The sequence below is a fragment of the Carcharodon carcharias genome, chromosome 13 (genome assembly GCF_017639515.1).
Source record: "Carcharodon carcharias isolate sCarCar2 chromosome 13, sCarCar2.pri, whole genome shotgun sequence".
Classification (NCBI taxonomy): domain Eukaryota; kingdom Metazoa; phylum Chordata; class Chondrichthyes; order Lamniformes; family Lamnidae; genus Carcharodon; species Carcharodon carcharias.
In genome coordinates this window covers 82,026,309-82,049,852 of record NC_054479.1, presented here as the reverse complement: position 1 = coordinate 82,049,852, position 23,544 = coordinate 82,026,309, and the positions used below count along the sequence as shown (strand labels likewise).

General features: G+C 43.6%; 1 protein-coding gene across 1 annotated transcript in view; it reads left to right on the top strand.

The window, feature by feature from the left end:
- LOC121286091 (cilia- and flagella-associated protein 54-like) overlaps positions 1 to 23,544 on the top strand; it is a 254,632-nt gene that overhangs the window by 36,232 nt on the left and 194,856 nt on the right. Inside the window, exons 8-12 of the mRNA XM_041203086.1 lie at positions 39 to 140; positions 14,137 to 14,335; positions 16,319 to 16,414; positions 19,072 to 19,184; positions 19,282 to 19,405. Coding sequence (XP_041059020.1) covers positions 39 to 140; positions 14,137 to 14,335; positions 16,319 to 16,414; positions 19,072 to 19,184; positions 19,282 to 19,405 — 634 coding nt within the window. The remainder of the gene's footprint in view (positions 1 to 38; positions 141 to 14,136; positions 14,336 to 16,318; positions 16,415 to 19,071; positions 19,185 to 19,281; positions 19,406 to 23,544) is intronic.

Here is a 23,544-nt window from a genome sequence, read left to right as displayed (position 1 = left end):
ACCAATACATTTAACTGAAAATGTTTTGCTTCCTTTAGGTGTCCATAATGATCTTTAAAAGAGCAGTTATTGAAAGTAGAAGAAAACCAAAAGGGATTTTGCGGCCTAAACAAAAAACTAACTACAAAGAGTCTCAAAATGTGAGTTTTTAATTAGCCCTAGTTTATTTACCAAATGTAAAGTTGTGATTGATTTCTAAAATGTTTTGCTTAAATTTCTTGCTGCTATGAGGTACACATTTTCAAGGCAGAGCTGCATCTGTATGAACTCAAACACAGCCATGAAATATTGTTCACTGTTAAACTTCTAACAGCCAGTCGGTGAAGGAGGAGACCAGAAGATAATCTTTACTCAGGTTTTAGATTTATTCCCAAAGTCAAACATTATAAATATATATCTCCTAACTCTACAACCCACTGTCATTGTTGTTGGCTGTCCCTCGATTCAAGTCTACTCAGGGTTACGAGTTTCTGCCAAGGGTCTTGATGTGACTGAACAGGCTGATCCTCAACCCCCAAATCTTTGGGCACTTGGGGCAGGACAGCCCACGAGGTAATGAGATTTGGAGTGCAGGATTTTCTTCCTTTTCTTTCCTTCTTTGCCACTGCTCTGCTTCACTATTAAGGTGTTTGGACTCGAAGCTTGATGCAGCTTGATGGACAAGTTATCACCATTTTGAATGATTGGAGCAGCTCCTCCCAATCATTGTCAATGCCGTCATGCTTCAAGGAGAACTTTAGAATGTCTTTGAAGCATTTTCTTTGTTCTCCCCTGAAATGCTGGCCATTTGAGAGTTGAGAAAACAGGACCTGGCAGGGGAGACACCCTTTGGTTACCTGGACGTAGTGTCCAGTCCATTGTAGTTGAGCTTTCAGGAGTTTTGCCTAAATGATTGTGGAGCATGGTTTCAAGAGGGACACCAATGGTTGTTTGATGGTCCTCCCATTGAATCCAAAGGATGCAGTGGAAACATTGCTGCTGGAATTTCTCTAGCGCTCTTATGTGTTGCAGATACACAGTCCAGGTCTCATTGCAGTACAGGAGCATGGTGACGACAACTAACACTAGAACTCCTGTTGGCTTACAGAGATTTTTGTTGTTAAACACTTGCTGTTGTAGTTCGAAGAAGTTTGAGCTGGCATGTCTGATCCAGTATCGGATCTCCTCTTTAACGATAGCCTTTTGAGAGAGGTGAGTGCCAAGGTTTGGGAAGTGCTCAACATATTCCAGAGTCTCTCGTTTAACATATATGGAGGTGGAATATTTGACTGACCAGGTCTGGGTTGATATGAGTTTTGTTTTAGCAACATTCAAGGACAGGTCAAATCCCTTGTATACAGAATTCAAGGGCAGGATATTCCCCCCGTCAGGGGTGAAGTTGAATTGCGGGCGTGCACAGGCATGCTTCCGATTGGCACCTCCAATCGGGGACGCGCGCCATTTTACGAGGGCGGGCCAATTAAGGCCCGCCCAGTGCGACGTCCACACGGATGCACTATGCGCTCCCTGTGCGGGCGGGGGGAATCCCTAAACTTGAGAGTGCGCTCTTTTGCACATGCGTACGAAAGAGCGTACTCATCTCCCTGAGGCTAAGTGCTGCCTCAGGGAGATCAGCTGTTCTGTGACAAAAATTAAAAATAGAGAAAAAAGAATTCCTGACATGTCCCCTCATGTGACACTGCCACATGAGTTGGGACATGTCCATAACTTTTACAAAAACTTTAATAAAATTTTTAAAAACCTACATGAAGCCTCATCCCGCCCGTGGATGAGGTTTCATGCATTTTCTAATTCCCACCGGGGCTCCTGGCCTGCCCACCAACCTTAAGGTAGGACGGGCAGGTCCATTAATTAGCTTAATGACTCTGTCAGTGGCCTCAATTGGCCATTGACAGGTTGACAGGTGCACAGCTGATTTTGCTGCACTCCCGCCAACCTTAAAATTTAAATGGGGCGCAGTGACGTTGGGACTTCCGCTTGACGTCACCGCGTGTCACTTTCCGCGTCGGTGAGCGCCCCCGTCCACCCCCTGCTGGCCAACGGGAAAGTCCTGCCCCAAGAGATCGATAGTGGCTCGCAAATCTGGTGTGGAGTGGGCAACGACATTATAGTCATCTACAAACTGTAGCTCATGTGTGTCTATGGTGGTCAGTTTAGTTTTGGCACAGTGGCAACTGAGCTTAAAGAGTTTTCCATGTAAGCCATATTTAATAATCACACCAGAGGACAGTTGATCTTTGATGAGGTGAATAGTCACTGTCAGGTAGATTATAAATACTATGGGGGCTATCAAACAGTCTTGTTTGACACTGGTCTGGATTTGGAAGGGGGACTGTTTTAGATCTCCCACTCAAGACAGTTGCAGTAATGTTATCATGAAGCAATTGTAGGACTGGGATGAAGTTTCTTGAACATCCAAATCTTTGGAGCACAATCTATAGAGCCTCATGATTTCCTGAGTCAAATGCTTTGGTCAGATTGATGAATACAATGAAGAGTTCCTGGTGTTGTTCTCAACATTTTTCTTGGATTTATCTGGCAACAAAGGCCATGTCAGAAGTTCCTATGGAAAGTCTGAAGTCTGCTATGGACAAGAGGCAAATACCTCAATACTTTCCACAGCATCATTTATCTCCCTTCTTGAAGATAGTTACAATTGTGGCATTCCTAAAGTCAGGAGGGAATCTCTTTTTCCTCCCAAATCCGTAGGATTAATGCATGGAGTCTTGATGTGAGCAAAAGGTCACCAGCTTTGAAGACCTCAGCTAGAATGCTATCAGGGCTGCAAGCTTTGTTTGATTGCCTGTTGCAGATTTTCCACTGATGGTGGTTCACCCATGGATTCTATCACAGGGTACTGGGGGATAACCTGGCGACTATCAGTTGCCACTGTGGATTCATGATTGAGAAGTTGTTAGAAATGTTCTTTCCAGTGTTGCCAGGTGGAATTGTCATTCTTAAGAAGTGAGATACCATCCTGTGAGCAAAGGGGATTTTGTCCATTTGACCTTGGTCTATAGATGGGCTGGTGGCTTCAAAAAAGCTTTGCGTGTCATGACGGTTAGCAGACTGTTGGATCTCTCAGGCTTTCTCTTCCAATCACTTTTCCTTTATCTTCCTTATTTTACAACCCACCACCAGTGTCCCTAAGTATATCATTATATGTGCTTAAGTACTTATCTAATGACTGCACCCCCCCCCACCCCCATCTATATACACTTTAATTTATACAGTTAACAGATTCCCTTTTTCTTGTTAAAATAAAAGCTAAATAATATTCACAATATTTCAAAACAAATGAAAAAATGATTTTCCATATTCTTTCTGAAGCATTACATTACAAGACGCCCCTCTTCCAGACCCCAGATAATCTTTTGGAACAAGCACTTCTTTTTGTGAAACAATCACACAAATGTTGACTTGCACCAGCCCATTTTATCTTGGAGATTTCTATTTTTCTAACATTTGCTAGCAAGGTCAATCTTTCATCTTTTATCACTTACACTTTTTGTAGCGTGTACGTTTCCCACAAGCAGCGATTATCTAACATTCAATGGGAAAACAGTTTTCAGTTTTCCCCATGTACAGAATTTCCCCTAAAATATTTGCCAAATAGAATCCCATATCCACTACTTCCATAATAATCAGAATTCCTCTGAAGCCAAAATACTTTTAATGACTCTTACTTTAATTACTTTTAAATTTACTCTCAGGCTAAAGGAAAACATTCATTACTCATTTTCACCCACCAAAAATATTATGTAACCCACTGCACTAGAATACCCATCAGGAAGGTTGACATAAGAAGCATCACAAAAAGTAACTAATTTAGTAATATAGAACTTGAGTGTTGATGAAAAGAAAAAGATTTTTTTTGTCGAATCTTTTTGTCTTGTGCTCATCAGGACAATGCACAAGAAAATGCCAATGTCAGGGGAAACAACAATTTACACAATATGGGAAGAGAGTGCTGATTGGTTGAGGCATTGCCATTGAAAATGCACTAGTTGCACCAAAGCTTCGACAAAAATACCTGTTTTTTTTTCAGCAATAACTAATTTCATGTTCTCTGGGTCACCCATGTATTTATCCATATTTAATTTTTTTTAATGTTTTATTTTTCCTTAAAGCATCCTGGACTTTAGCTTGTTTCATGATAGTACTTAATTCCAATACATAAAAGCTAGTATCTGGTCTTGTCTGAGTGCATAACCAATTCAGCTGACCAATTCAACCTTGCAACAATTCTGTCTCTTCTTTAGATGTGACATCACCATTCTGTGATGACCCAGCACAATTAACCGGGATAGGAGTAACACTCTTTAAATGGGATTGCTGATTCAAAGTTACTCCAGACCAATCGTGTTTAATATCTGAACCAATATAGTTAAAGTCCTCTTAAGCCTGACTTCCAATCTTAAATTCCATTTTAATCTTATTAATAATATATTTCTCAAATTCCACAGTACAACTTCAAAAGAAATCATTAACATGTATCATGAAAATGCCTGAAAGTTTCCCTTTTTGATATTCAATAAAACATTGCAGGATCTGCCTTTAAGTTGAAAACAGCCTACTTTCAACAAAGCAGATCTCACCTAAAAATACCACACCCTTGAGGTATCGTTTAGTTTCCATACATTGCCTTCTGCGATTTGCCTCTTTGTGTTTTCAGAAACACTTCTCTCCGATAACTTTGACCCTGCAGAAACGTGGCTTTTATGTCAATTGATCTAAACTCCCATGAATATGTGGTAGAAAGAACTAAAAGGACTGTCACGAATACTTTTCCCGTTGTGGGAGAATCCACTCCAACATCTGTACTGTCCAATGACTCTTCAAAAGCCTGAGCAACTTGTCTCACTAAGGCCACATAAGCCCCATCTGCAAGGACGTTTTCTGTACAAATCCATATATGTGATGAGGCTGGTTGTCCCCTGTTTTTTTATTTATTTATGGGATGTGGGATTTGCTGGCTAGGCCAGCATTTATTGCCTATCCTTAATTACCCCTTGAGAAGGTGTAAGCTGCTTTTTTGAATCGCTGCAGTCCCTGTGACGTAGGTGCACCCACAGTGCTGTTAGGAAGGGAGTTCCAGGATTTTGACCCAGTGACTGTGGAGGAATGACGATATATTTCCAAAATCAGATTGGTGAATGGCTTGGAAGGGAACTTCCAAGTTGCGGTGCTCCCATGTATCTGCTGCCCTTGTCCTTTTAGGTGGTAGTGGTTGAGGTTTGGAAAGTCCTGTCTAAGGAACCTTGATAAGCTCCTGCAGTGCATCTTGTAGATGGTACACACTGCTGCCACTGTTTGTTGGTGGTGGAGGGAGTGAATGTTTGTGGAAGGGGCGCCAATCAAGCGGGCTGCTTTGTCCTGGATGGTGTCAAGCTTCTTGAATGTTGTTGGAGCTGCACTCATCCAGGCAAGTGGGGAGTATTCCAACACTCTCCTGACTTGTGCCTTATAGATACTGGACAGGCTTTGGGGAGCCAGGAGGTGAGTTACTTGCTGCATGATTCTTAGCCTCTGACTTGCTCTTGTAGCCACGTATTTATATGGCTTGAACAGTTCAGTTTCGGGTCAATGGTAACCTGCCAGGATGTTGACAGTGGGGGATTCAGTAATGCTAATGTTAAGGGTTGATGGTTAGATTCTCTCTTGTTGGAGGTGGTCTTTGTTTGGCATGAATGTTACTTGCCACTTGTCCAGGCCTGCATTTAGACATGGATTGCTTCTGTACCTGAGGAGTCGCGAATGGTGCTGAACATTGGGTAATCATCAGCAAACATCCCCACTTCTGACCTTATGACGGAAGAAAAGTCATTGATGAAGCAGCTGAAGTTGGTTAGACCTAGGGCACCACCCTCAGTAACTCTTGCAGTGATGTTCTGGAACTGAGATGATTGACTTCCAACAACCGCAATCATCTTCCTTTGTGCTATGCCTGACTCCAACCAGTGTAGAGTTTTCCCCTGATTCCCATTGACTCCAGTTTTGCTAGGGCTCCTTGGTACCACACTCGGTCAAATGCGGCCTTGATGTCAAGGGCAGTCACTCTCACCTCACCTCACCTCTGGAGTTCAGCTCTTTCATCCATGCTTAAACCAAGGCTTCGTAAGGTCTGAAGGTGAGTGACCCTGGTGGAACCCAAACTGAGCATCAGTGAGCAGTTTATTGCTAAATAAGTGCCAATTGATAGCACTGTTGACGACCCCTTCCATCACTTTACTGATGATGAAGAGAAGACTGATGGAGCGGAAGTTGGCCAGGTTGGATTTGTCCTGCTTTTTGTGCACAGGACATACCTGGACAATTTTCCACATAGCTGGGTAGAAGCCAGTCTTATAGCTGTACTGGAACAACTTGGCTAGAGACATGGCAAGTCCTGGAGCAAAAATCTTCAGTACTATTTTGGAATATTGTCAGGGCCCATAGCCTTTGCAGTTTCCAGTGCCTTCAGCTGTTTCTTGATATCATGTGGGTTGAATTGAATTGGCTGAAGACTGGCATCTGTGGTGCAAGGTATCTCAGGAGGTGGCTGAGATAGATCATCCACTCAGCACTTCTGGCTGAAGATTGTTGTGAATGCCTCAGCTTTATCTTTTGTACTGATGTGCTGGGCTCCTCCATCATTGAGGATGGGGATATTTGTGGATCCTTCTCCTTCTGTGAGTTGTTTAATTGTCCATCACCATTCACAACTGGATGTGGCAAGACTGCAGAGCTTAGATCTGATTTGTTGGTTGTGGAATTGCTTAGCTCTGTCTATCACTTGCTGCTTATGCTGTTTGGTATGCAAGTCATCCTGTGTTGTAGCTTCCCTAGGTTGATAGGCTTAGGTATGCCTGATGTTGCTCCTGGCATACCCTCCTGCACTCTTTGTTGAACCAGGGTTAATCCCATGGCTTGAAGGTGATGGTAGATTGGGAGATATGCTGGGCCATGAGGTAACAGATTGTGGTTGAGTACAATTCTGCTGCTGCTGATGAACCACAGCACCTCATGGATGCCAAGTCTTGAGTTGCTAGACCTGTTTAAAGTCTATCCCACTTAGCAAGGTGGTAGTGCCACACAAACACGATGGAGGGTATCCTCAATGTGAAGACGGGACTTGGTCTCCACAAGGACTATGTGGTGGTCACTCCTACTGATACTATCATGGACAGATGCATCTGTGGCAGACAGGTTGATGAGGATGAGGTCAAGTATGTTTTTCTCCCTTGTTGGTTCCCCCCACAACCTACCGCAGATCCAGTCTAGCAGCTATGCCCTTTAAGACTCGGCCAGCTTGGTCAGTAGTGGCGCTACTGAGCCGCTCTTAGTGATGGACATTGAAGTCTCCCACCCAGAGTACATTCTGCACCCGTGCCACCCTCAGTGCTTCCTCCAAGTAGTATTCAACATGGAGGAGCACAGATTCATCAGCTAAGGGGGGCGCGGCACGTGGTAATCAGGTTTCCTTGCCCATATTTGACCTGGTGCTATGAGACTTCATGGTGGCCAGTGTTGATGTTGAGGATTCCCAGGGCACCTCCCTCCCGACTATATAACGGTGTGCCACCACCCCACTGGGTCTGTCCTGTTGTTTAGAGTAACCTCCAAATTCCTTCCAATGATCAACTTCCTGTCGTTTTGTCTCATTGATTTGTTTATCCTCTAGTCTATTGGCACAAATAAAACTTGGCTTCTGCCTCTAGTTCTATCTTGAGACTGTTCCATAGCCCTCATTTTATTGTGTAATAAGTTGTGGTGTTTACATGTCCTTTGATGTGTTTCAGGACTACCACTAATACTAGTGGGGCAAGGAAAGTGGGGAGGGGGAAGGTGAGAGTGAATGCCCTTGATAAAAGCAAAATACTGTGGATGCTGGAAACCTGAAACAAAAGCAAAAAATGCTGGAAAAACTCAGCAGGTCTGATAGCATCTATGGAGAGAAAGACAGTTAACGTTTCGAGTCCGTATGGCTCTTCTTCAGAGCTGAAAGAAAGTAGAAATGTGCTGAAATATATACTATTTAAGGCAGGGGGAGGGTTGCGGAACAGGAGAAGCTGGATAGAAGGCCAGCAATAGGTGGAGGCAAAGGAGGGAATGTGAAAGATGTCATAAACAAAAGGTTGTTAATAGTGGTGGTTCTGGCTAAAGGAGGTGCTCATGGTGACAATAGTGGTGGTTCTGGCTAAAGGAGGTGCTCATGGTGACAATAGTGGTGGTTCTGGCTAAAGTGATGCCCTTGATATCAGTGCAGCATTTGATCAAAAAACCCTGGTAAAATTGAAGTCAATGGGAATCAGGGGTAAACTCTCTGCTAGCTGGAGTCATACCTCACTCAAAGAACAATGGTTGCAGTTTTTGGAGGTTAATCATCTCAGCCCCAGTAATGTTGGATTTCCTCAAGGTAGTGCCCTAGGTCCAACTATCTTCAGCTGCTTCATCAAACATAAGGTCAGAGTTCGGAATGTTCGCTGATGACTGCACAATGTCGGATACCATTTCCAACTCCTCAGTTATTGATGCAGCCTGTGTCCATATGCAGCAAGAACTGAAAACATTCTGGCTTTGGCTAATAAGTGGCAAGCAACATTTGTGGTGCACATGTGCCAGGCAATGACCATCTCCAACAAGAGAGAATATAACCATCTCCCCTTCACATTCAATGCCTTGAATCCTCCTCTATCAACATCCTGAGAGTTACCATTGATCATAACTGGACCAGCCATTTAAATACTGTGGCTATAAGTGCAGGTCAGAGCTGGAATTCTGAGAGGAGTAACTTACCTCCTGACACCCCAAAGCCTGTCCAGCATCTACAAAGCAAGTCAGGAGTGTCATGGAATACCCTCCACCTGCATGAATGCAACTCTAACAACACTCAAGGCACTCTATACCATCCAGACAAAACAGCCCACTTGACCGGCACCCCATGCACCAACTTAAACATTCACTTCCTCCAACAACACACAATGGCAGCAGTGTGTACCATCTACAAGATGCGCTGCAGCAACTCACCAAGGCACCTTCAACAGCACCTTCCAAACCACCTGGAAAGATGAGGACAACAGGCACATGGTAACACCATTACCTGCACATTCCCCTCCAAGCCACACATCATCCTGACTTGGAACTATATTGGCATTCCTTCACTGTTGCAGGATCAAAATTCCAAAACTCCCTTTCCAATAGCATTGTGGGTTTACCTGGAGCAGATGGACTGCAGCAGTTCAACGAGGCGGCCCCACCACCACTTTCTCAAGGGCCCACATTGCATGAAAGAATGAAAAGAAATCTCTCTCTCACCTGGTTGGAGACTCTTCCTCTGGTACGTGATTATTTTCTAAGGCAAAAGTCACTCTCAGACCCACCATTAAAACTTGCAATGCGTTTTCTTACTTTCCAATCTTATACCCCATTTTGCTTGTCCATGGACCTCACATTTTGGCCATCATCTTGAAAATTTAACCGGTAATTAAACTTGCCAGTAGCTTTTCCTGCACTCCCACAATAGTTGCATCTTGCTGAAAAGAGAGACACATTGCCGAAGCTTTGTGTCTTGGCACTCATCAGGACAAATGCAAGCATGTCAACTTTCAAATGATCACAGCAATTTATTCAACAGGAGATAGGGTGCTGATTGGTTGGCAAGTTGACTCTGATTGGCCAAGGTGTTGCTATGGAAAAAGCAACAGAGAATTATAGGCTCCTGAAACTCCCATGTAATTCAAAAAGCCACAAGCTTGATTGTATTCCTTTTTTTTTTACTTTGTACAGGTCACTGCATATGACTGTATGTCGCTTCTAGCAAGTGTAAATGAACCACATTACGAGCTCGAATAGCTGCATCCCTTAATTCATTGGACCCTTCTGGAACATTTGCTAACCAAATACCCATTTCAGGCAATTGGCCTTTGGGTGTGATAGCCCTACACCTTTATATCCTTAACTTTAATATATATAATTAACATTCATTTTTGGCCATCCAATACGATGTTTTAATGCGTGAAAAGAGCTATCACACCAGCTCTTAGCCATTAAAATGTGAACTGTAGAACAAACCACACCAGTTGTTTATATTAGGACAAATTATTTTCTTTACAATCTACTTCAGCTGTTATTGCTAACAGTGTAGTGATGTTAAATTTATATTTTATATTGCACAATCAGGGCTGAATTCTTCCCATGTTGGTAGGTGACAGTTTATAAATTAAGGTTAAGTGTATACAGTTGGGGGTGGGTGGGCACTAATTAGATAATTACTTAAGCATATAAAGAGGCACTTATTGACACTTGTGGTGGGTTGTAGAGTTAAGAGCTATACATTTGTAATGTCACTTGGTGAACAAATCTAAAATTGAGTCAAAATTGATTTCAGGCCTCCTCCTTCACTAACTGGCAGTCAGAGGTTTCACACTAGGTCAGTGGTAGGATGGGAACTTTACCACCACTGTGACCCTGCTCTTACCCTGACCTTTCTTCTTTGGTTGCCTTTCACTTGGCATCATGTGAGCCCCTGCTTCACCATTAGGAGGGTGCCTGCTGCTGATAACACAAGCCCATGATTGCAGTGCCTGGAGTTGTGGCTGGGATTCCAAAGAGTGGGGGTGGGGGTTGTTGGTGGTGGTGGTGGGTGGTGTGTGCATGAAGGAAAACCCAAAGGAGAAGCAGAGGATTTCTTTTTTAAGATTTTAATGGTTTGCATTTGAAGTCTATACGGAGGGAGAGAGGCCCACTTACTGGGCTTTCTCCCAACATCCAGTAACTGGTTGCTTGTTCCTCTACCACAGAGGCTGCTGTCATCTTTGTCCTGATGGCCAGTGGTGATAGTGACCAGAAGCTGGGAAACCTGGTTATTTATCAGTCCTACCTTACTGCTGGCATTAATGTGCAAAGGGCAGGAAATGGATGTCCTGGTGAGGGTGGGGAGGAAAAAACTTGAAGTTGTGGCAGGGCTGTGAGGTAAGACTTACCACCCAATTTTTTCCTACGTTCTGCTGTTATTCTGCTTAACTTTGAGTAGGACAGCAGAGGAAAATCCAGCCCACCAGTGCTTGACCTATGTCAGAGAGCATGCTGCTGCACCAATGCTAAAGTGTAGTATTTGGTGATCAGTCTGTGCTAAAAAGGATCATCAAGCACTTCTTGTGCTTGGAGTGTGAAGCCCTATGGTGGATGTGACTGGCGCAGAAGGAATCATGGCAGCTCCCAGGCTCCCATGCATAGACATGTATAGAAACCATCCTGTGGTCACGTACCAGCTGAACATTGATGGAGTGGAATCCCTCCCAATTGACAAAAAATTGCTGATTGATCTGATGAGTGCAGCCTGTGTGGGAATCCAGCCACGGCAACAAATGTGAGAGCCTCTGATTCTGACTGTCCTATAAGTAGCAAATGCAAGTCCCTGATAAGTATGGCATCAGTCACCTGGGAGATGCACTTGTGGGCAGCAGATTGCAAAATCCTGCAGATGTCACCAGGACATTCTTGGAAGGAGCCAGAGGCATATAAATTCAGGACTGTGGTGACCTTAATGACCATATGCAATGCGTGCCTATCTGGTCCACTGGGAAGGTGGACTTGTTCCAGGAGGCCACAGATGTCAGCAACGACATGCTGTGCAGGTCTGAGCTTCCTGAGGCACTGTTGCTCCATAATGCTGAGAAAGCTCATCTTCTGCCTGTAATACAAAAAAAAATACCTGGAAAAACTCAGCAGGTCTGGCAGCATCTCCGGATAGGAGCACAGTTAACGTTTCTGTACCTTGCTCGTCCTGCTTTCAATCCTTAATTAGCACATTCCTTTAGATAATAGCATCACCTTCAACACCTCTTTGTCCTTATGTCTGTGACATCTTTTGGTTATCTCCACCTATCACTGGCCCTCTATCCAGCTCTTCTTGTCCCACCCCCCGTTTAAACCAGCTTATATTTCACCTCTCTTGTATTTTTACTTAATTCCGTTGAAGGATCATTCGGACTCGAAACGTTAACTGTGCTCCTATCTGCAGATGCTGCCAGACCCACTGAGTTTTTCCAGGTATTTATGTTTTTGTTTTGGATTTCCAGCACCCACAGTGTTTTGCTTTTATCCAAAAAGTTGGAAATCATCTATAAAGCAGTGAACGCACATTCTCAGAAAAAATCTTGTGAGAACAAGCCTTTCACATAGACAGGAGAGCAGCTGTGCAGTTTCACCCTAAATAGGCTTCCCAGGCTGTCTATTTCACTGAGTAATAAATCCCCATCGTGTTTTTTGTCTAGGCAACCCTAGTGAGCTTGACATAGCTAGGGAGTCCCATGCACTGGTTGTTAGAGCCAGAATGCTGGGTTAAAGTTAGAATAAATTAGCTCATAAAATTTTTAAATTACATACCTGACATCTCCACAGGAATTTCCCTCATGCCTCCAAATGTGTCATGGTAAAAGCCAGAAGTGATTGAGTTAGATCATAATGGTTTTCGGACCCACCATCAGTCCTTACCCCTGCAGCAGTTTTGAGGATTTAACCCCTCACCACCCATGCCAGAACCCATGACCCCCTACCCCATCCCCCTTCAGCAGTTACTTCAGGCTCAGGTCAGTGACCTTTTATTAAAACACAAGTGATAGGAGCAGAAGTAGACCATATGGCCCATTGAGCCTTCCCTGCCATTCAATATGATCTTGGCTGATCTTGGGCTCCACTTTCTCACACGCTCCCCATATCCCTTGATTTCCTGAGAGCCCAGAAATCTGTCTATCCCAGCCTTAAATATAGTCAGTGATGGAGCATCTAGAACTCTTTGGGGTAGAGAATTCCAAAGATTCACGACCTTTTGAGTGAAGAAATTTCTTCCCATCTCAACCCTAAGTGAGCGACCCTGATCCTGATTCTGTGTCCACAAATTCTAGATTCCCCAGCCAGGGAAACAATAGGCTGAACTTCCATGGAGTGGCAATCAGAGTCAGATTGCCACTCCGCTCCTAGTTATTCACCTGGAAATCCAGGTGATCCTTTCTTACCTGACCTTCTGACTCAGGCCAAGTGAGAACTGTATAGGGCAGCGTGCTCCTGAGGCCTTCAGTCGAAGGTTGTGGAGTTGGAAGTAGGCAAGCCATGCCCCCTTTATGGCACCAGTTTCCTTAAGGCAAATAAGTTTAAAGGTCCAGCCACTTTCAGAAGCCAGGGCCAAGCTTGAGAGGTGGGGGGATTTGGGAAGAATCAGGTGGTCCTTCAGAATCTTGTACGTTTCAATGAGATCGCCTTTCATTCTTCTAAACCTATATAGGCCCAATATACTCAGCCTCTTATCAAAGGACAATCCTCCTATCACAGCTACCACGCTAGCGTACCATAATTGTACAGCCTCTCATTTAAGTATATCCTTCCTTAAGTATGGGGACCGAAACTGCACTGTTCTCTAGTTTTGATCTCACCAAAACCCTGTGCAATCATAGCAAATCTTCTTTATTCCTGTACTCCAATTCCATTGCAATAAAGGCTAACACGCCATGTGCCTTCCAAATTGCTTCCTATACCTGCATGCTAACTTTGAGTTCCTTGAATGAGCACACCCAAGTTTCTCCGAACATCAACGTTTAGAAGTTTTACACCTTTTAAGAAACATTCTGTTTTTCTATTCTTACAGCCATAGTGAATAACTTCACACTTCCCCACATTGTACTACATCTGCCAGATTGTTGCTCACACATAACCTGTCCATATCTCCATGCAGCATCCCTGTGTCCTCCTTACAACTTAGATTCCCACCCAGCTTTGTATCTTCAGCAAACTTAGACACATTACTCTCTGCCTCTTCATCTAAATCTATAGATTATCATCTATAGATTAATCAATTCCTAATGAAAATAAAATTGAATGAATAATATCCTGTAGAAAGCCCACAAAGTTTGTTGGAGTGTGAATTGAAGTGCCACATTGGTGAAATAAGGGGAGCTTAGTTCTGTAGATGGCTGTGCTGTATCTGACCCTTTATGCACTGGGTGCCTGAAATATGGAAATGTTCACTCTGAGCCTTGATAACTTAGGAAAGTATTAACTTGTTAAGGCCACTTAAATCACAAGCAAAGACAATTTATTTTGGTGCTCTTATTCTTATTGTTTTCTTCCTGACTAACATTTTCTTTTAATTTCCTACAGTTGCCCTGGCCACACAATGCCACGGAATATCTGCTGGCAGAAATGTTTCCCGGCAGTGCAGCTCAGTTCCTTGCTATTACAGAGGCATTGTCAAGTGGTAATAGACGTGTACTACAGACTAGGCCTCCCTTTCCTGCTGAACATGAAGTAATCGACGTGACAACTGAACTTTTCTTGGCAGGTCTCCTACTCCTCGCAGGTGTGATTTTGAGTTTTTACATCAACATTGCACTGCATTGTGTTGCCTTTATAATGTTATAGCTATTATACCATTTAGGTTTTTCTGCAATTGTCATTATTTTTATGAAGTATCCTTGCATGAAGAAGTGTTTCCTAATTTCATTCCTGAAAGGCCTAGCTCTAATTTTTGACTATGCCCCCTAACCTTAGGCACCCCTTCTGGTGGAAATAGTTTCTCCTCATCTATCCAATACATTCCCCTTAATATCTTGAAACTGTTGATGAAATTACCCCTTCACCTTCTAAATTCTGAGAATACAATCCTAGTTTGTTTAATCTTTCTTCATACCTTAACCTTGAATTTCAGTATCATTATAGTAAATCTACTAGATTCACTTCTGATCAGGCTGTAACTTTGGAATATGAACGATGTTTTTCGGAACAGACGCAAATTCTCCAGAAGTTTTTTCCTTTTTAAATTTTCGAACGAACAATGAAAATGTTGGGCTTGATTTCAATGGTAAGCATCGAATTATAAATTTTGGATTATATACACGGAATATCATAGAATTTTACAGCACGGCAAAAAAGCCATTCAGCCCAGAAAGTCCATGTGAGCCTTCTATCTCCTTGCTTCATCTAACTCTATCAATATATCCTTCTATTCCTTTTCCCCTCATGCACCTATCTAGCTTCCAATTAAATGTATCTAGACTACTCAGCTCAACTGGTCGATGTGGTAGCTAGTTTTACTTTCTGACCACTCCCTAAGAAGTTTCTCCTGAATTCCTTTTTGGATTTATTAGTGACTATTTTATACTTATGGACTCTAGTTTTGCACTCCCCACAAATGGAAACAACTTTTCTATGTCTATCCTATCAAATTCTTTAATAATCTTGAAGACCTTTGTCTGGTCATCCCTCAGCCTTTTCAAGAGAAAAGAGCCCCTGCTTGTTTAATCTTTCCTGATAGCTGTACCCCATCAGTTCTGATAACATCTTTGTGGGCAGGATTTTCCCCCCGTCGGGGGCGAAGTTGAATTGCGGGCGCACACAGGTGCACCTCCAATCGCTGCCCCCAATTGGGGTGGGGGGTGGGGGGCGGCGCCATTTTATGTGGGTGGGCCAATTAAGGCCCGTCCAGCATGACGTCCACACGGAAGTGCTATACGCTTCCTGTGCGGCTGGTGGGGAATCCCTAAACCTGAGAGTGCACTCTTTTGCGCATGCACACGAAAGAGCGCACTCATCTCCCTGAGGCTAAGTGCCGCCACAGGGAGATCGGCTGTCCTGTCTAAAGTATTAAGAATAGAATTTAAAAAATTCCTGACATGTCCCCTCATGTGACACTGTCACATGAGTTGGGACATGTCCATAATTTAAAAAAAAACTTTAATAAATTTTTAAAAACCTATATGAAACTCATCCCGCCCATGGATGAGGTTTCATGCTTTTTCTAATTCCCATCAGGGCTCCTGGCCTGCCCGCCAACCTTAAGGTTGGACGGGCAGGTCCATTAATTACTTCAATGACTCTGTCAATGGCCTCAATTGGCCTTTGACAGGTCGGCGGGCGCACAACTGATTTTGCTGTGCCCCTGCCTACCTACAAATTTAAATGGGGTACGGTGACGTCAGGACTTATGCCCGATATCACTGCGTGTCATTTTATGCGTTGGCAAGCACCCCCCCCGCCACAACTTGCTGACAGGAAAATCCTGCCCTGTGTCTTTTTTTGCACTCTTTCCAGTGCTTCTATATCCTTTTTATAACATGGAGACCAGATCTGAGTGCAGTCCTCTTAATTGTTATCTAACCAAGGTTTTATGTAAGTTTAACATAACTTCCCTTCTTTTAAAGAATATTCCTCGAGAAACAGTGCAGGAGTATTTTGACATGTCTTAGGAAATATTTTTTGCAGAAGTTAGCAAATTATGGTGTATAAGCTTCATACAACCATTGCGAAGATGGTAAACATACTGAAACTTGTGTTGCTTTCTTAGGTGGTGGTGGTAATACTCAGCTTAGTGCAACTGCCTGCACAGGTCCGATTGGTGGGATAAACAAATCAAGTTCCCTAATGGAACTTGCAGCTGCTGGTAAGAATTTGTTGTCCTCTGTGCAGCAAAGAATTTGGTGGGGGGGGGAAACGGGAGAAAGGGTGGGGGGGGTTGTTGTTGGGGGGGGATGGGGATGGGGATGGGGGGCCAATGGCGGGGGGGTGTTCAGGATGGGGGTGGTGGGAGGGTTGTGGGGGGTGAATATTAACCCTGCCTGACTGGAAGAAATTGGGCCTTCTCTGAAGCCATGTGATGACTAGGACCAACCAGCAGGGTCCTTCATAACATAGGTATGTACAGTCATAGTGGTATCATCAGGCCAGACTATGGTATTCATGATAGGCTTGAGCAGGAAGTGGTAATGAGTTTCCTACTCGGTCAACCTAGTACAGAAGTGTGTTGAGTCACAAGAGGTCCATAAAGTTGTTTCATTTCTCATTTCAACTTTTCTTTTTGGGCTTGGGGGGAGATGGTGGCATAATGGTAATGTCACTGAACTAGTAATCCAGAGGCCTTGGCTATGCTCTGGGACATGGATTCAAATCCCACCTGGTGGAATTTAAATTCAATTAATTAAACTCTGGAATTGAAAGCTAGTCTCAGTAATGGTGACCATGAAACTATCATCAATTGTTGTAAAAACCCATCTGGCTCACTAATGCCTTTTAGGGAAGGAAATCCATACCCGGTCTGGCTTAAATGTGACTCCAGATCCACGGCAGTGTGGTTCACTCTGAACTGCCCTCTGAAATGGCCAAGCAAGCCATTCAGTTCAAGGGCAATTGTGGATGGGGGGCAACAAATGCTGGCTATGCCAGCGAAGCCTACACCCTGCGAAAGAATAAATAAAAAAATGGAAGCCACTTCTCACATTCTTCCTGCTTCAGATCAATATCCATTGGAATCTGTGGATATCAGTCACTGACAAAAATATTAGACAGTGCGTTAGTCTGATTTTTATTTTCTTCGCTAGCTTGCTATGATCCCTGTTCCTTATTTTCCTACCTTCACCTCACCCTCTTTCCACCACCTGCTTGTCATTTCCTGTTCCTCACTTTAAATGTTACTCGAAAATTTTGTTGTTATACTCATTGTCTAACCATGAGCTGTAAATCTGTATTTTAAATGGAATAATGGGCTACATTTGTTGTGAGGGCTGAAGTCCTTTAGGGGCCAATAACGGGAGGTGACCCCACTTCAGCAGGTGGTGGGACCTGGATTTGCATTTTGCCAGTGGCGGCCAATTAAATGACCGCTGGGGCCAGCGTTCCACTAAGGATGGTGGCCCGCCTGCAATGAGAGGGCTGGCCTTTAATGGTGGCCATTGCTGAAGCTGCAACTGCAGGGAAAAGGCGCCTCAATGGCTGGACACCCTTGAAGAGGGGTAAGTATTGTTGGGGGAAGCCAGGGTCAGGCAGGCCCTGATGCTCAAGGAGTGGGGTGATGGTGGGCTGAGCGCTGGCAGCACAATTCTGCGAGAGTAGCCATTACAATGCAAGGGGTCCCTCTGTGAGCCATGAAGTGCCCATGAAGGAGGACCCTCCAGAACCTGATGAGACACTGCCAGGTTTCATGTAGTGGTCTCCCTGTGCCAAGCTGGACCTTCCCAACATGGGCAAAATGCCTTAAGTGGCTCAATTGGCCTCCTGATTGATAGTCGATCTGCCAACTTTCTTGCCACTGGAAAAATGATGTGGAGGATTATGAGGATTTTGAATGATTATAGGACTGGGGGATATTACGGAGTTAGAGAAGGGAAAGGTCAAGGAAGGATTCAAATACAAGAATGAGAATTTTAAAATTGAGGCATTGTAGTGGCAGGAACCAATGTAGGCCATTGAGCAGAGGAGTGATGGGTGCGCAGGACTTAGTGCGAGTTAAGATATGCACAGCAGAATTTTGGAAAAACTCGAGTTTATGGATGTTGGAGAGCATTGGAATAGTTGAGCCTGGAGGCAACAAAGGCATGGATGAGGCTTTCAGCAGCAGATGAGGTGAGTGGGTGGGTGGTGATAGACAATATTACAGGTGCAGAATTAAGCAGTCTTGGTGATGGAGAGGATATGGGGCAGAAGTTCAATTCAGGACCAAATTGGATGCAAAGGTTGCAAACAGTCTAGTTCAGCCTCACACAGTGCCCAAAGAAGCGATGGTATCTGTGGCTAGTGTGACCAATAACTTTAAAAAAGAGATGAATTTCCCAGCGACTGGTGATAAGCAGAGGACAATATTTCATATTTTCAGACTTTTACTGTAACAAACTAAAATAAACATAGACTAAATATTACTTAACAGACAACTAATACACCAAACTAAAGAAAAGGTACTTTCATATTAACTAATTAACATAATCGAGATATACCTTATAACTCCTTTTGCTATACACTGCACTTCTGGCAGATGTGTAACAATATAAGATTAAGTCCCAAATTACTCCCAGCTTTCCAGCAGGCTCACTTCTCCATGCTGCGCTATGCCAGGTCAAATCTTCCAGTGCCCTTCAAAAATCATTCCACCAGCCTGGCCTATCTGTGACCCCTGACAATTTACTTGTAAGTATCCTCTGAAATGGCTCAACAAGGAATGGACAGTAAACAACAGCCTTGCCAGCAATACCCATCTCCCAAGAATGAATAAAAAGTATTATAGATGTTTGTGCAGTATTTCTCACACTTTCTTTCAATTGATATTTGTAGGTGAAGACGGTGTGTCCGTGGAGGCTGCTGTGCGGTTTGCAAAGATTGCATTCTGCTATGAATATTTGGAAATATTTGATGTCATCATTGCACCACTTCTCACTTTCTTAAGGGTAAAGCCTCTATATTATCCTGCACAAATGAACACAGTGAGCTGTAAATGGAATCACCTGTTTTTCTTTCAAAATTGCACTTTTTTGTCTTTTCCAGAAACATGAAAATATGGCCTGGAAGAGTTATGAGCTAGATTTGGATCTACTGATTGCTATGGAACCATTTGTTTCAGCACGCAAACCAAAGCATGGTCTTCCTATAGTAGGAAGCTGTGCAAGAGGTAGGTAATCTTAAGAGTTCGGCAGTCTAAAAGACCTGTACATCTTTGGGCAACAGAAACATCAAATGGATGTGATGGGCACAAAGGTCATGAGAATCATGGAAAAGGGGAAGGGAAGCAAATGGAGGAAGCTGGTGCAGCTGAGGACAGAAATGTAAGGAGGCGGAGACAAAATCATGGCACCGAATAGAAGGGATGTGTTGCTACAATTCTTTAGCGTTTTGCTCATGAATGGCACTCAAACACTTGCTGCTGGTTCTAGTAAAGCAGTGTTGTCCAATAGGATTTCAATGCTCGCCAAACTTGTGGTGATCAGGTCACCATATTTGCTACATGATACAAAATATATGCAATAAATAATAAAATAAATGTGAAAATAAGTGTGAAGTTCTAAATGGTCAGCAGTCAATTCAGATATACCCACTGCCAGAGGCCAAGAGGACAGCTTCAAAACTGTTTTACAATCCAGCAAACTGTTTTACATGCCAGCAAAGCAAGCCTGCTGCATATGCTTTCAAAAGGTGGTGACAATCTGTTAACTGAAATGTTCTATTTCAGACAGTGTGCAGCACTTCATTTCAAAAGCAACTTTCTTCAAAAATAAACTGTCTCTATTTTATTGGAATTGATATATTAAGAAATCCGGGGAATCACAGAATTGGTGCAGAAGGAGGCCATTCGGCCCATCATGTCTGTACCGCCTCTCCAAATGAGCATTATGACTCAGTGCCATTCTCCTGCTTTTTCCCCATAACCCTGCACATTATTTCTATTTAAATAATCATCTAATGCCCTCTTGAATGCCTGCATTGACTTTACCTCCATCACACTTCTAGGCAGTGCATTCCAGACCTGAACCACTTGCTGTGTGAAAAAGCTTTTTCTCACATCACATTTGCTTCTTTTGAAAATCACTCTAAATCTATGCTCTCTCATTCTCGACGCTTTTACAAGCGGGAACAGTTTCTCCCTATCTACTCTATCTAGCCTCCTCATGATTTTGAACACCTCTATTAAATCTCCTCTAAGCCTTTTCCTCTCCAAGGGGAACAGTCCCAACTTCTCCATTCTATCTACATAACTGAAGTTTCTCGTCCCTGGAACCATTTTTGTAAACCTCTTCTGCACCCTCTCCAATGTGTTCGCATCCTTCCTGACGTGTGGCACCTAGACCTGTATGCAATACTCCAGCTGAGGTCTAACTAATGTCCTATACAAGTTCAGCATAACCTCCTTGCTCTTGTACTCTATGCCTCTATTAATAAAGCCTAGGATACTGTATGCTTTATTAACTGCTCTCTCCACCTGTTCTGCCACCATTAATGACTTATGCACAGATAGACCCAGGTCCCTCTGCTCCTGCACACCCTTTAGAGTTGTACCCCTTATTTTAAATTGTCTTTCCATGTTCTTCCTACTAAAATGAATCACCTCACACTTTTCTGCATTGAACTCCATCTGCCACCTATCTGCCTACTCTACCAACTTGTCTATGCCCTTTTGACGTTCTACACTATCCTCCTAACAGCTTACAAACTTCCAAGTTTTGTATCGTGTGCAAACTTTGAAATTGTCCCCTGCACACCAAGATCTAGATTATTAATACATATCAGGAAAAGCAAGGGCCGCAATACCGACCACTACAAACCTTCTTCCAGCCTGAAAAATATCCATTAACCATTACTCACTGTTTCCTATCACTCAGCCAATTTTGTATCCACTTTGCTACTGTCCCTTTTATTCCATGAGCCATAACTTATCTCAAGTGTGTTTTGCGGCTCTGTATTGAATGCCTTTTGGAAGTCCATGTACACCACATCAAGAGCATTACCCACATCAACCCTCTCTGTTATCTCTTCAAAAAACTAAAGCAAGCGAGTTAAACACGATTTTCCCTTAAGAAAACCATGCTGGCTTTTCCTAATTGCCCCACATTTTTCCATGTGATCTATTAATTCTATACCGAATAATTGTTTCTAGAAGCTTCCCCACCACCGAAGTTAAACTGACTGGTCTGTAATTGCTGGGCTTATCCTGACAACCTTTATTGAACGAGGGCATAATGTTTGAAATTCTCCAGTCCTTTGGCACCTCCCCTGAGTCTAGGAAGGACTAAAAGATTATGGCCAGTGCCCCTGCAATTTCTACAATCTCTCACTTCCTTAAATATCCTTGGATGCATCTCATCTGGCCCCGGTACCTTGTCAACTTTAAGTACCAACAGTTTATCCAATCCTCCTCCTTATCAATTTTGAACCCCTCTAGTGACAGAGCTTCCTCCTCTGACATCATGGTCTGTGTAGCATCTGCTTCCTTGGTAAAGATGGATGTAAAGTACTTATTTAACGCCTCAGCTTTGCCCCCTGCCTCCATGTGTAAATAACTTTTTTGGTCCCCAATTGGCCCTACTTCTCCTTTTACCACCCTTTTACTATTAATGTGCCTGTAGAGGATTTTGGGATTCCCCTTTATGTTGGCTGCAAGTCTTTTCTCATAATCCCTCTTCGCTTCTCTTATTTGCTTCTCACCTCTCCTGTGAATCTTCTGTTTACAGCTTGGTTCTCAATTGTATTTTCTACCTGACACCTGTCATAAGCACCCTTTTTCTTCTTTATCTTAATTTCTATCTCTTTTTCCATCCAGGGAGCTTGGATTTGTTTGCCCTATCTTTCCCTTTTGAGGGATTATACTTTAACTGTGCCCGAGCCATTTCTCCTTTGAAGGTAGCTCATTGTTCAGCTATAGTTTTTCCCTCCGACCTTTAGTTCCATTCTCTCCAGCCCAGCTCCGTTCTTGCCCAATTGAAGTTGGCTCTCCCCCAATGGAATACTCTTTGTCCTTTTCTATTGTCATCCTAACCCTTATGATACAAGATCACTGTCTCCTAAATGGTCCCCTGCTGACACTTGATCTTTCCTTAGAGGAAAGAAACAATGGCGGGAGGTGATGTCGGAGTGGTATTATTGCTGGACTAGTAATCCAGAGATCTAGGGTAATGCTCTGGGTAGATGGTAGAATTTGAATTGAGTATAAATCTGGAATTAAAAGTCTAATGATGACCATGAAACCATTGTCAATTGTTGTAACTGTCCTTTAAGGAAGGAAATGTGCCTTACCTGGCTTGGCCTACATATGACTCCAGACTCACACCAATGTGGTTGACTCTTAAAATTCCCTCTGAAATGGTATCAAACCACTACAAAGTCTTAAAAAATGGAATGACACCGGACGAACCACCTGGCATCAACCTAGGCACCAGAAACCACAATGGCAAACTAAGCCCTGTTGACTCTGCAAAGTCCCCCTTTGCAAAGCCCCTAACATCTAGGGGCTAGTGCCAAAATTGGCACAGACTAGTCAAGCAACAGCCTGACATAGTCGTCCTCATGGAATCATATCTTACAGATAATGCCCTAGACACCACCATCACCACCCCTGGGTATGTCATTGGTAGGACAGGCCCAGCAGAGGTGGCAGCACAGTGTATACAATTAGGAGGGAGTTGGGAGTTCTCAGCATTGACTCCAGACCCTGTGAAGTCTCATGGCATTAGGTCAAATATGGGCAAGGAAACCTCCTGCTGATTACCACGTACCACCCCCCCTCAGCTGGTGAATCAGTGCTCCTTCATGTTGAACACTAATTGGAGGAAGCACTGAGTGTGGCAAGGGTGCAAAATATCCTCTGGGTGGGGACTTCAATGTCTATCACCAAGAGTGGCTCGGTAGCACCACTATTAACCAAGCTGGCCGACTCCTTAAGGACATAGCTTCTAGAGCATAGCTGGGTCTGTGGCAGGTGTTGAGGGAACCAACAAGAGGGAAAGACATACTTGACCTCACAGATGCATCTGTCGATGACAGTACCAGTAGGAGTGACCACCGCACAGTCCTTGTGGAGACGAAATCCCGCCTTCACATTGAAGATACCCTCTATCATGTTGTGTAGCACTACCACAGTATTGATTGGGATAGATTTTGAACAGATCTAGCAGCTCAAGACTGGCATCCATGAGGTGCTCTGTGCCATGTAGGAATCATGTTCAACCACAACCTGTAACCCCATGGCCCGTTATATCCCCCGCTCTACCATTACCATAAAGCTAGGGGATCAGCCCTGGTTCAATGAAGGGTGCAGGA